Below are 12,695 nucleotides of genomic sequence, written 5' to 3' on the forward strand. Positions count from 1 at the left end.
CTCTAGCTACAGTGTGTTAATGTTATGTTATAAAACAAATGGTAAACACCACAGCGTACACTATTGAGTTATGGATGCACTTGGGAGGTTTGCTAAGCACTCAAGAAGCTAGAGTCGCTCTCGGCTATCGCCTCGAGCGACTCTTACGCTTCTTTCGTGCTTAGCAACCTCCCGCGTGCATCCATAACTCAATAGTGTACGCAGTGGTGTTTACCATTTGTTAATTATCTTGCGTACTGTTTCTTTCCTTCTTCAGACTGACTTTTACTTCAATGTTTCGAGCAATCAATTTTCCTTTCCTTTCCAATCTGATTTTTTTATTTATGTTTAGTCCACTATTTCCTCTCTTTACTTTTATTTATTGCTGATTAAATTTTGCGTTAGAATCTTGCACAATGCTTTTTCTCTTCAGTCTCTGTCCCATTTTCAAGTTAATATTTACCTCAATTTATATTTGTTTCTAAAGTCAGAATCTATACCTCTACCCTTTTTTTCTGAATTCTGGCTGATTGTCACGTTAACATCCTACGAGCTGGCGGTTTCCACTCTTCTATTTAAACATCTCGCCTAATGTTTTCTCCTATTTTTACATTAACGGTTTGCATACCGTTTCTCTTTTCTTATCTGTTTGTTAACTTTTTTGCGTATATTGCACTCCCTTCTCCTTTTAACTTTTAGATTCTTATGAAGTATCTCGCGCACTTTTTGTTCCCTCTTCCATTTGATTGTTATTTTATCATCTCCTGGGCCTGCGAAAAGTATTCACTCTTTGATTGCATGCAATAGGAAAATTGAAAACCAGATCATGGTTGTGTAAATAAATGATAATTTTAAGTCTTGAGGAATCTTTGCCAACATTTTCACATTTTTAAACATTGAGCAAAATTCCTGCGTTCAACTTTTTATTTCAATGTCAGTTTCAGCTCCCTATTGATATACCTAATAGATCTAACAGCTGAATTACAGGTTTTATTGTCGCTCGCTTTTGATTCAATCGTATTTACAAAAGCATGCAAAAACGACTTCTTGCCTTTAAAACAAAATAACAATGTCTACGCAAGGTAATACAGATGTCCAGTCAAAGTCAATTTTCAGGAAGCAGAATCTTTGCCGGTGCAGGGTCAGTAGTCACTCTGTTCCTTTCTTTTCCTCTTTGTTATCCTCTTTGAGTTCTTCTTTCCTGAAAGGAATCACATTGTGAATTTGTCAACAGTTCAACTTTAAGCCCCCGTTCAACGCACAGGAGGCCATCCAGATCGTCAAAGCTACCTGCAGACGACTGGTCAAAGCGCGGATAACATCACGGCAAAACCAACCGATCATTTCACACGAACTGGAATAAGAACATTCTACTGACAACAATCATTCACTTGACTTCCGCACAGGTTGTCGAAACGTCAGTCACTACAACCGACAACAGTCCTTCTCAGGACTACACTCACCCGGACGATCAGACTACACCTCCACAGTTCAACTTTAAGGCAAACAGAACAGATTTCTTACCAAAGTCATTGGTAAGAAAAAAAGTTCTTCTTTAAAGTCATTGGCTATGATTTTCTCTAAACTTTCCAAATTATTGTCGCACATACCATGATTAATGCGAAAGTGACTTAAAGATTATCATTTCATTTCTGTTATTGTTGATTTTTTTACTAAATAAAGTTTACTTTTTCAGAATTGACCTGACTTTTTCAGACTAATTTAATCGTTATAGCACCTTGCATCGTATCAAAATTGAGCAATTATTTCTGAATATTTCCATACAAAAGGGAACTCTTTTTCAAGGCCAATTTTAGGAAGCGATTAATCTAAATCTTCTGGCTCCGAGCACTTGTTAAAATCAAACAAACAAACAAAAATGGACCATAATGTTGTCAACTGGAAAAGTTAAGTGTGCTAATCAGTTTATTATAGAAAATTACTTTTTATAATCAGACTTACCCTCTTTTCTTAAAATCAAATGTCACGTTATCCCCCATCAGCACGAACGGAGCCCATTCGGAAGGTTTGGGGAAGCCATTGCTTCTCAACCATTGAACTGCCTGGTAAAGAGATTCACTGACACTTTCTCCACGAACTAGTAGTTTATAGAAATGCTTCATAAGCGTCGCTGTTGCTTCGTCGGGTATGGCCCACGATGCTATCAACACTGAACGTGCACCGGATGCTAGAAATGCTCGAGCGATTCCAATAACTCCTTCCTTTTTAATCAATCCACGCCCACTGTGACAACAGCTGAGTACAACCAGTTTAGCTCGCACTTGAACTCCTTGGATGTCGGACACAGTCAGGAGGTAATCTTTCTCTTGTGGAATACTGTTGGCAGTACTTTGTGGGGAGAGGGCAATCTCTCCTCTTTCGGCATTTCCATGTGCAGCAAGATGTATCAGACTCACTGAAGGTATTGCTTGAAGTATCGCCTGCTTTGTTGCGCACCCTCCTAACAAAGGTGAAATGCCCAGCAGTTGACCTACCATCCTTGCTTCCTTGTTTGCATAGAACAATGGTGTAATGTCTATGAGACGTCCATTGTAATGCACTTGGCCAACCGTAGGATCACCCACTACCAGTGCACCAGTCTGACAGTGATAGTCCACTGGACATTCTTGAATGTGGTGTAGAGTCGTCAGAGAAGGGACCATGCGCATTCTGTACTTCTCCGATAAATACTTTCCAGCAGGTTCATCACACAAGGCGGCGAATGGGACTCGGTACGAAAAACGATCCGGCACAATGATTACTTCAGACTCTGTGAGTAAATCTTCCACAGGTGCGACGATCCATTTGTAACACAATTGATGAATTCTTTCGGTATCTTTGGTTTGCTCACTTTGAAAATTTTCTCGGCTCTTTTCACGAGTAGATGTCGTCACCGTGTCATCCAAAGATCGATCTTCACAATTCGCTTCGGGTAAAACGCCAAAGCCAGCGGCGCACTTTTTGAAAATTCCTTCCACATCGCAAACGCACTCAGCTATTAGAGTATTATTTTTCACCCTCTCTGATTTTCGAAAGCAAATGTCTCCGTTTACTTTCAATACCCAGAGAAGAACTTGCCGCTTAAGGTACGAAATATACAAAACAACACAATTGCTTTCTCTTTTAGCGATGTTTTCAATCCCGACCCACGAGTGTGGATTAGCTGAGATTTGGCTTTCCGCGGAGTACTTGAAATTGTCTGCCATTAACTCTGCGAGGAGTCTTGCTCGTCCCAGTTCCTCAACATAGAGAGCATCTTGAAATTTTTCAGTATCGCAAAGCAAGCGAACGAGTAACTTGTAGGGAAGAGTAGAGTGTTCCTCCGACAGAGACATTTTAAACTCATTGTTTCCTTCCACAGAATTTCTGATTTGCTCGAATTTTCCAATACATCGAAGAAGATATTTCTCGGCCTCCTCAACCTTTGAATGCGATATCTTGAATTGTGCAATGCTGAGAAGGCTCTTAAACTCTATCATTTTGTCTCCAATTTGGATGCTCATGGAGTAAGCTTTCTCCAAACAATCTTCTGCCTTGCCACATTCACCAAACGAATCGTATATATAGCCAAGAGTTTTGTAAATTTGTGCTTCAACATTTCTATGGCCATATTCTCTGCTGATGGTAAGCGCCTTCTCCAAAAGTTCTTTTGCTTTCTGATTGTCATTCATAGAAGCAAAAACAGTCGCCAAACTCATAATAGAGTGAGCTTCTAAGTTTCTGTCACCAATTACCTTACTGACACCGACTGCTTTTTCCAAATATTGTATAGCTTCCTGATTTTTTCGAAGCTCAGAATAAATTCTTCCAAGTCTTTGGTACCCTATGCCTTCTCGTTTTCTATCACCAATTTCTTTTGCGGTGGCAAGTGCTTTCTCGTTATATTCTTTACCCTTCTGATATTCGCCAAGTAAACAAAAGAAAGATCCAAGGTTTCCTTTAATTCTTCCTTCTCCTTCTCTGTCGCCAATTTCTATCGCAGTAGCAAGTGCTTTCTCTGTACATTCGTAGGCCTTCTGATATTCTCCAAGGGAATAAAACGCACTTCCAAGGTCCCCGCTAATTCTTCCTTCTCCTTGTCTGTCGCCAATTTCTTTCGCGATGTCAAATGCTCTCTCCTGATATTCTTTTGCTTTCTGACAGTCGCCAAGGGAATAAAACACATATCCGAGTTTCCCGTTAGCTTTTCTTTCTCTTTGTCTGTCACCAATTTCTATCGCGACGGCAAGTGCTTTCTCGTGATATTTTTTAGCCTTCTCATATTTGCCAAGGGAACAAAACACAGTCCCGATGTTCTCATTAATTGTTCCTTCTCCTTGTTTGTCGCCAATTTCTATCGCAATGGCAAGTGCTTTCTCGTGATATTCTTTAGCCTTCTGATATTCGCCAAGGGAATAAAACAACATTCCGAGGTCGTCGTAGCTGATTCCTTCTCCTTTTCTGTCGCCATTTTCTATCGCGATGGCGAGTGCTTTCTCTTGATATCCTTTAGCCTTCTGATAATCGCCAAGGGAATAAAACGCAGATCCGAGGTTCCTATTCAATCTACCTTCTTCTTGCTTGTTGCCAATTTCTATTGCGATGGCAAGTGCTTTCTCGCAATATTCTTTAGCCTTTTGATATTCGCCAAGGGAAGAAAACACCTCTCCGAGATTCCCGTTAATACTTCCTTCTTCATGTTTATTGCCAGTTTTTATCGCGATGGCAAGTGCTTTCTCTTGATATTCTTTAGCCTTTTGATAGTCGCTAAGGGAAGCAAACACCTCTCCGAGATTCCTGTTAATTCTTCCTTCTTCATGTTTATTGCCAGTTTTTATCGCGATGGCAAGTGCTTTCTCGTGATATTCTTTAGCCTTTTGGTATTCGCCGTCGAAAGCAAACACAGTTCCAAGGTTCCCGTTACTTCTTCCTTCTCCTTTTCTGTCACCAATTTCTATCGCAATGGCAAGTGCTTTCTCTTGATATTCTTTAGCCTTCCCAGTTTCGCCAAGGGAAACTAACACACTTCCGAGGCTCGCGTAATCTGCTACTTGTCTTCGTTTGTCGCCAATTTCTATCGCAATTGAAAGTGCTTTATTGAGATATTCTTTAGCCTTTTGATATTCGCCAAGGGAAGCAAACACGGATCCGAGGTTCCCACAAAAATGTCCCTCTCCTTCTTTGCAGCCAATTTTTATCGCGATGGCAAGCGCTTTCTCCTGATATATTCTGGCTTTCTGATATTCGCCAAGGGAATAAAACAGAGATCCGAGGTTCCCGTTAAATATTCCTTCTGATTGTTTGTCGCCAGTTTCTATCGCGATGGCAAGTGCTTTCTCGTGATATTCTTTAGCCTTCTGAAATTCGCCAAGGTACCCTAACACACCTGCGAGGTTCCCATACTCTGTTCCTTGTCTTTGTCTGTCGCCAATTTCTATCGCAATTGTAAGTGCCTTATTGTGATATTCTTTAGCCTTCTGATATTCGCCAAGGGAGCATAACACATTTCCGAGGTTCCCGTAACTGGCTCCTTCTCTTTGTCTGTCGCCAATTTCTATCGCGATGGCAAGTGCTTTCTGGTGGTGTCTCTTTGCCTTCTGCATATTACTGAGTCTCCTTAATACAATTCCAAGTCTTCCATGAACCATTGCTTCCTCTCTCTTGCGGCCAATCGTTTGCATGATGGTGAGCGCGTTTTTGAAAAGTTGCTTTGCGTCTACAAACTGGCTCTGTGCTTCATATTTGTCTCCCAGTTGCATGGTTAGTACTCCTGCGAGGTGGAACTTATAGAGAAGTTCTTCGGCATATCTTTCCGCATTTGTGATTCCAGAGATGGCGCATTTCGCATTGAATAGTACATCGGGTATATGAAGGTGAATACCAAAATCAAGGTTTTGAAGCAGAATTGCAGATTCATTGCATAAGTCAGTCGCTTGTGAGCCACGATCAGTGTTGAAAAGAAATATGGCGACATCTAAACCTATGTGGACTGATCTCAGGATTTCTGCAGCGTCACTCATTACGACTCTTTCCTGTTTGTTGCCGTGGAAAAGAATTTAAAAAGAAAGGGAAGTTTAAGAACAGTAAAAATAAAAACTGATAAATGTTGGAGTCCTCAAGCTTTCTTAGGGAATTGGTTGCTTTCTTCCTTTTCAGAAATGTCTGTGGGCAATATTTCGTTTTCACTCTTTTATTCAAACCAATCCCGAGTAAATCAGCTGATTTGAATTCAACTAATCGTGGAGCAGATTTGGATACAGCTATTAAAAAAGTTTCATGGATAGAACAGTGGTTGTATTTGCATTAACCTTATTAAATGCCACACAGATATAATTCCAAACGAAAGAGTGAGCACAGCGAACGAGTGACTTTCTTTGTTACAGCATAACGAGTGAGCAAAAGACGTTCAAACGCTATACGGGGTATGATGTTCAGTATTTCGAACTTACTGAGTTTTTTCTTTTTAATTACTGACCGATACAATTTAAAGAGACACGGGCGAAAGTACTTCACAGTGTAAGTATAAGTATGTATGAAACAGAATAAGTTATTGCTGAATCTGAACGCAATAGACCACTTTCATAAATGGCTGCCGGATTAATATTCTTTTGTTTAAATTTAAATTAGCCTTTCTGGCCTCGTTCTCCAATACAAAATTCAAAAGAATACATTATCTCAAGCGAGGCCAGAAAGGCTAATTTAAATTTAAACAAAAGAATATTAATCCGGCAGCCATTTATGAAAGTGGTCAATTTACTGCTTGAATATGACTTACACTGAGATTGTTAGAGATTTAGCAGAAAAAGTCGGCAAACGTTTGAATTCAAGTCAGAGTCTGAATTTAATTTTATACTTATTCAACAAACGATAGTAAAAATTTACAGTTTTCATCAACACAATTTTTATTGGAAATTCAACTAATCATACAATGTGAAGAAGACACCATCAACGCGTCGCGAGTGTCTCCCGTCTTTTTTGAACGGACTCACGCTGCCGCAGTTCGTTTAATTAGCTGCTGGCAGTTGAAACAGGTGAGAACTTTTCTGAGTAGCGCCATTAACTAAGGAAGTATGTTTCGTTTTATCTAATCAACAGCGTAGAAGACGTTGGAAAATGAAGCACTACCAATGATGAACCGATCGCAGAAGCTGACGGAGAAATTTCGCGACTGGAAAAATTGGCCAGTAGAGGCGAATGAAGGGAACGAATATCGAAAGCAAAAGGACTGAGAAGAGAGGATAGCCCATGCTCATGAAGAGGAGCTTAAATTCGAAAGAGAGCAAGTAGAAATGAAGTCAGAATTCGAATTACAACTGGTAGAGGCCAAGGCAAAGTAACAACCTGTCGAGAAGGCTAATCAGAGAACAAAGGACAACAAAGCTACAGAAACTACAGATCAAAAATTTTAGTGGGACGTATGAAGCACGGCTACCATTCCGGAACAGATTTCAAGTCGAAATTGATAGAGCAGACCTTGCATCTGTGACCAAGTTTGCATACTATAAAGAGCTAGTTGATCCAACAGAGGGCTACGAAAGGGCAAAGAACATCCTCATCGGCGAATATGGGAAAACTAGTGAGATAAAGAATCTGCACGTCCAGAACATCGAAAATTTTCCTGCCTTCAAGTTTATAGGAATACAACCTCTGCATATCCACGAATTTTACAAGAAGCTCGTGCATAATGTACAATCTTCGGAGGTACTCGGGAAATTGAAAGAAGTGACGGGAAATGCAAAGAGTTTGCTCAAAAAACTTAAGGGCATAAAAGCAGATCCAGTCAGAGGACAAGTATAATGGCAGGACTAGGACTTCCTGCAACTGATAAAAGCTTTGAAAAGTTGTAAGGAAATGAATCCTATTTTGAGCGAAACTGAGAATGCAGGAAGCCAAGCGCTAAATTTCGAGATCGGGAAAAAACATTTCATGTAAACGAGGAGACAACACCGACGTAAAGACGTTCTGATTACTGTGACGCAACCGACCAGAGAGCCGTGAATAAATAAACCTTATACGCAAGCAGAGATATTTGAAGTTTTGCCTTCTATATAAATACGTAAAGCCACAATTTTTCTTAGATTCTTGCATGAAATCCTGGCGAGATCATGACCCTTGTTTTGCTTTCCTCCAATATCCAGGAACTCACTCTTCTCTAGTTCCCATTGTTGTTTGATTCAGAATCGAGGCAAATCAATATTTATGTTAATTAGATCCAGAGATATTTATTCACGCGACGTAGATTTTGTTTCGTCGAAATAAATCCAACGAAAATAAAAATTCATTCTACAATAAGACGAGGATTGAAACCATTCAACTGTATCCAGATGAATAGATTTGTGTTGGCATTTCTGACTGTGTTCCATGCAGATAAAGGTTTGTCAGTTTCAGAAACTTGCTTTATTAATTTGAGATGTATGAAATTAGAACATCGAAATGTTTGCAATGATTACTCAACGGTTATTTTCAAGACTGAAAAGGTTGTGATTGTAATGCAGCATAAAACTGGGCAAAGAGCGAAGATTCTAAACAGCGTTTCAACCGCTCACTCGTTATCAAAATGCTTTGGTTTTGATACGAAGGAAAATCTTTTTATTTCATTCAATTACATTCGCGTTACCTCGACAACTCATATACCAAGTTCTCGAGTTTTTTTTTGTTTGGTGAAATAATGAGATCAGTTTCATTCGCAGAGAATGAAACTAAGAAGTAATAAAAATGTGAAAATTAAAAAAAGAAAAAAAAAAAGAAAACAGCTCACCCTTGGAAACAGAGCATGCCTTTTTTTTCAGATTCCGATGGTGTTCCTATTGAAAACAAAAGCAAGAAAATGAATTGAGACTTTCTCAGACAAACAGACGTAACAAGAAATCACCAAAATAATAAAAGCAAATATAAGATGGAAGAAAAATGGTTTTCCAGGTTGCCCATAAGATTCATTAAATAACATACGGGATCTTCTTATTTGCCATCATCACAGAGGTGATGAACATGTAGCTTCTCCTAACAATATCGATATACCATACAGCAATCAAGTGGTGAGAGTAAACAGACTCATCATTCAGAGGATGTTATCTCTACATTAGCAAGTTTCAATCCTCAACGTATTTTTCCTGAAATAGATATTTAGTTGCTCACCTTTGAAAAAGAAAAGATCTCTGGATAGGTAGGAGACCAAAAGCAAGAAACTGATTTCAAATCTACTGTGCAAAGTGACGAAGAATGCAAAGAGCTAGTGTGAGTTAAAATGTGAAAATTATCGGTAAAAACGAATCATTATAAAAACCTAGGAGGGATGGAACTTGCATTACAGTTTGCCTTTTTCAAAGATATCTCAATAAATACGGTGGAGCTCGCGTATCGTTGATAAGAGTCTGGTGGTTTAAAATTTTCCTTTGTCCGATTTCTTAAAACCTTTAAGTCACAGAAGTGAGGAACATGTTGCTTCTCTTTCCAAAATCAACATATTATTCAGTGAACAAGCGGCGATAATACTGATCAGCTGAGGGTGTTTTCTTAAAGCAACACCAAATTCTCCTTACTGCTTACTGACTAACAACGTAATGTGAAGGAGATAGAAGAAAGAATTGCTGATGCGATATAAATTCAAAGGGTTGAGGTGTTTTGCCATCAAATCAAAAATTGATTCGAAATTGGTTGGCCTTCGCAATTATTATCAGATTTTTTGAAATTAGAACTCTTTTTCTCATTGAATTTCCTCAAATTTTAACCCGAAATATATATTTTTTCCCTGAAAAAAAATCGAGGAAAGAATTATTATTCGTTCATTTCTTTTAACAGTTACTAACCTTTTTAAAAATAGAAACGTGTTGTTCAGAGTCCTAATTGTTTGAGTGATGAGACTGAAAGCCAAAACAAGCAAGCAGCTCGTGTATGAAAAAAGTGCTGAGTGAGAAACTGAAATGGAACTTTCTCTGCAAAACAAAAATAAATGCAAATAGCCATTATGAGAAAGACGTGAGAACTTGATAGGTGAAAAAAAAATTAATAAACAAAAGAGGGTACAACGGACACCAAGTGTAAAGATCAAGTTCAATTTGTAAAGGGCAAAAAAAAAACTGTTTGGGAACCTGAAAATCGAAAGCTCTTCTTCTTCCCAGTAACTTAAGCGCACAAAATAAAGTTATCAAATTAAAAATAGATTTGCACGTCTTTAATTCATTTGAAATGTAGCAATACTGTACGATTTGTATTTTCTCTTTCGCTACCACCGACACTGAAAAACCTTAAGCTAAGTAGGAAGACCAAAACAATAGCATTAGACGCGACCACACTGAGATTTTATGAGAAGAAGAATATCTGCTGGTGTGATGAATATTTTAATCAAATATAAATTTCAATTTCGAATGGCCCGATCTAACTCATTCTTATACATTGCGAACACCAAAATTGGTTTCTGTCTTTCTCAATCTGAACATTATTTTGTTTTACCGAAAATAACCAACCGTACGCGTAACGCGATGTGTATACCTAATGTTGTAAACTTCTCAGGACGTGTTTTGTGCACAGACTAGGCATGTCGATTGGATTAGATTTTCACCGGCCTTTAGATTGTTGTACAAGCGCTGGTAAATATGATGAATGAAACGAAATTGACTCATTTGACTCAACACGGCAGAAGTACTGATTTTAATGCGCACGAGATTTGTTCTCCTTGGGAAATGAAAAAAACTTTAAAATATAGAGGGAATGTATTCAGACCGACGTCCTTCTATGGCAATTGATGACGTATCAGTATATGAATTAACGTAGAAATGATTTATTTAAGAGCAGCTCTGGTTATGGAGGCGTTGAAATATATATTATAAAATCGGTGGAATGTCGCATTAGCCCATCAGCACAGTCATGAAAAACTATATATCGTACTTACCACGACTCTTTGAACCGCTTAGTTGCTTTGTAAACTGAAGAAGCCAACTTTAGAATTAGAATCAGCAGCATGTGTCTATTTAAAGGTTATAAGCGCGTGACACGTGACGCGATGTGTTCATTTTCACAAATATTTAGTCCAAAATGTTTTGCTTTTATTAAGCGAAACAATATTATTTCTAAATTTATATTTTGCAACTAACCTTTCAAAAAAGAAGCCTGTCTTGTTTGATATTCTAGTCGTATGACCTGAAACCATAGTGAGAAACTGAAATGGAACTTTCAAATCTCTCTGCAAAACAAAGATAAATGCAAATAGCTATTGTGAGAAAATTACGTTAAAACTTGACACCATGTGCAAAGATTAAGTTTGATTTGTAAAGAGCAAAGAAGAGCCGTTTAGGAATCTGAACATCGAATGCTCTTCTTCTTCCCATTAAATTAAGCGCACAAAATAAGCTTATCAAATAAAAATAGATTTGCCGGCCCTGAATTAATTTGAAATGTAGTAGAAATAAATTAAACACACGCAGTTCAGAGTCCTAATTGTTTGAGTGATGAGACCGAAAGCCGTAATGCAAGCAGCTCGTATGAGAACAAAGTGCTGAGTTTAATCAGTTAAAAAAAAAAAAAAATCACACAAAATGTCTGCGACGAGATTTTTAAACCGCTGTTGATAGTATCTTGGTCTGAGATGTATCAACACGACTTTCTGTTTCGCTTACAGAGATCATTGAAAAATATCGTGTCTGGCTCCTTCTTTTAACATCAGAGTTTGCTGTTCTTGAATTTAATTTCTGTGTTGTTTGAGGTGGTGAAGACAGTTTATTTTTAAGTGAAAAGAATGTAAGCTAGTTTTTTCTTTATTTTTGCTGCTTACCCTTGAACAAGGAAGTGTGATACTTTTAGTATTCTGATTCTATGACTGAGGAAGCCAAGGGTAAGAAACTGTACAGGGTACGGGGAACCTGAAAATCGAACGCTCTTCTTCTTCCCAATTAAGTTTTCTTTGAAATGTAGCTATACTGTGCGATTTGTATTTCTCTTTCGTTACCACTGACACTGAAAACCTTAAGCTAAATATGACGGCTAAGACAACAACATTAGACGCGACCAAACGGAAATTTTTTGGGAAGAATATTCTCTGCTCATGTGATGAGCGTTTTCATCATTACAAGTATCAATTTCGAATAGCCCTATCATACTCAATCTTACATTGCAAACACCAACAATGGTTTTCTTCTTTCTCAATCTGAACATTTGTTTGCCGAAAATAATGGACCCTGTGCGTGACGCAACGTGTTCATTTCACAAACATTTACATTTTTAAACCATAGTTGATATTATCTTAGTCTGACGTATCAACACGACTTTCAGTTTCGCTCACAATTCTCATCATGAAAAACATTGTGCCGGGTTCCTTTTTACATCAGAATCTGCTCTTCTTGAATTTGATTTCTGTTGCGCCTGATCTGAGGTGGCAACGATAGGTTTTTTTTTGTTTGTTTGTTGTTTTTGGTTGTTTGTCTTAAGGTGAAAGGAATGTAAGCTAATTTTTTCTTTAGTTTTACTGCTTGCCCTTGAACAAGAAAGTGTATCTTGTTTAGTATTCTGATCGTATGACAGAAGCCAAGAGTAAGAAACTGAAATAACGCTTTCCCTGATAAAAAAAGATGAATGACAATAAATTTTTGTGAAAATAAAGAGCATAAAAGCATAATCGGTAAAACAAAAACTCGTTTAGTAAAACCTAAAACACAACTACGTTGCTTTCCGACGTCCCTTTACTTGCATTAAAACATTGCATCTTTGTTCTTTTTACATAAAAAAATTTTCCCATTCATACATCG

At 38.1% G+C, this 12,695-nt stretch overlaps 1 protein-coding gene across 1 annotated transcript; it reads right to left on the minus strand.

The window, feature by feature from the left end:
* On the minus strand, positions 1-8,844 carry LOC148739245 (uncharacterized). The gene is made up of 3 exons (XM_088751086.1): positions 8,717-8,844; positions 1,942-5,990; positions 1-1,180 (listed from the first exon to the last, which is right to left on the minus strand). Exons 2-3 carry the CDS (start codon positions 5,976-5,978, stop codon positions 1,129-1,131), a joined length of 4,089 nt encoding a protein of 1,362 aa, XP_088607212.1. The 5' UTR covers positions 5,979-5,990; positions 8,717-8,844; the 3' UTR covers positions 1-1,128.
* Between the last annotated feature and the right edge of the window lie 3,851 nt (positions 8,845-12,695).

Source organism: Stylophora pistillata, chromosome 2, assembly GCF_964205215.1.
Source record: "Stylophora pistillata chromosome 2, jaStyPist1.2, whole genome shotgun sequence".
NCBI classification, from domain to species: Eukaryota; Metazoa; Cnidaria; class Anthozoa; order Scleractinia; family Pocilloporidae; genus Stylophora; species Stylophora pistillata.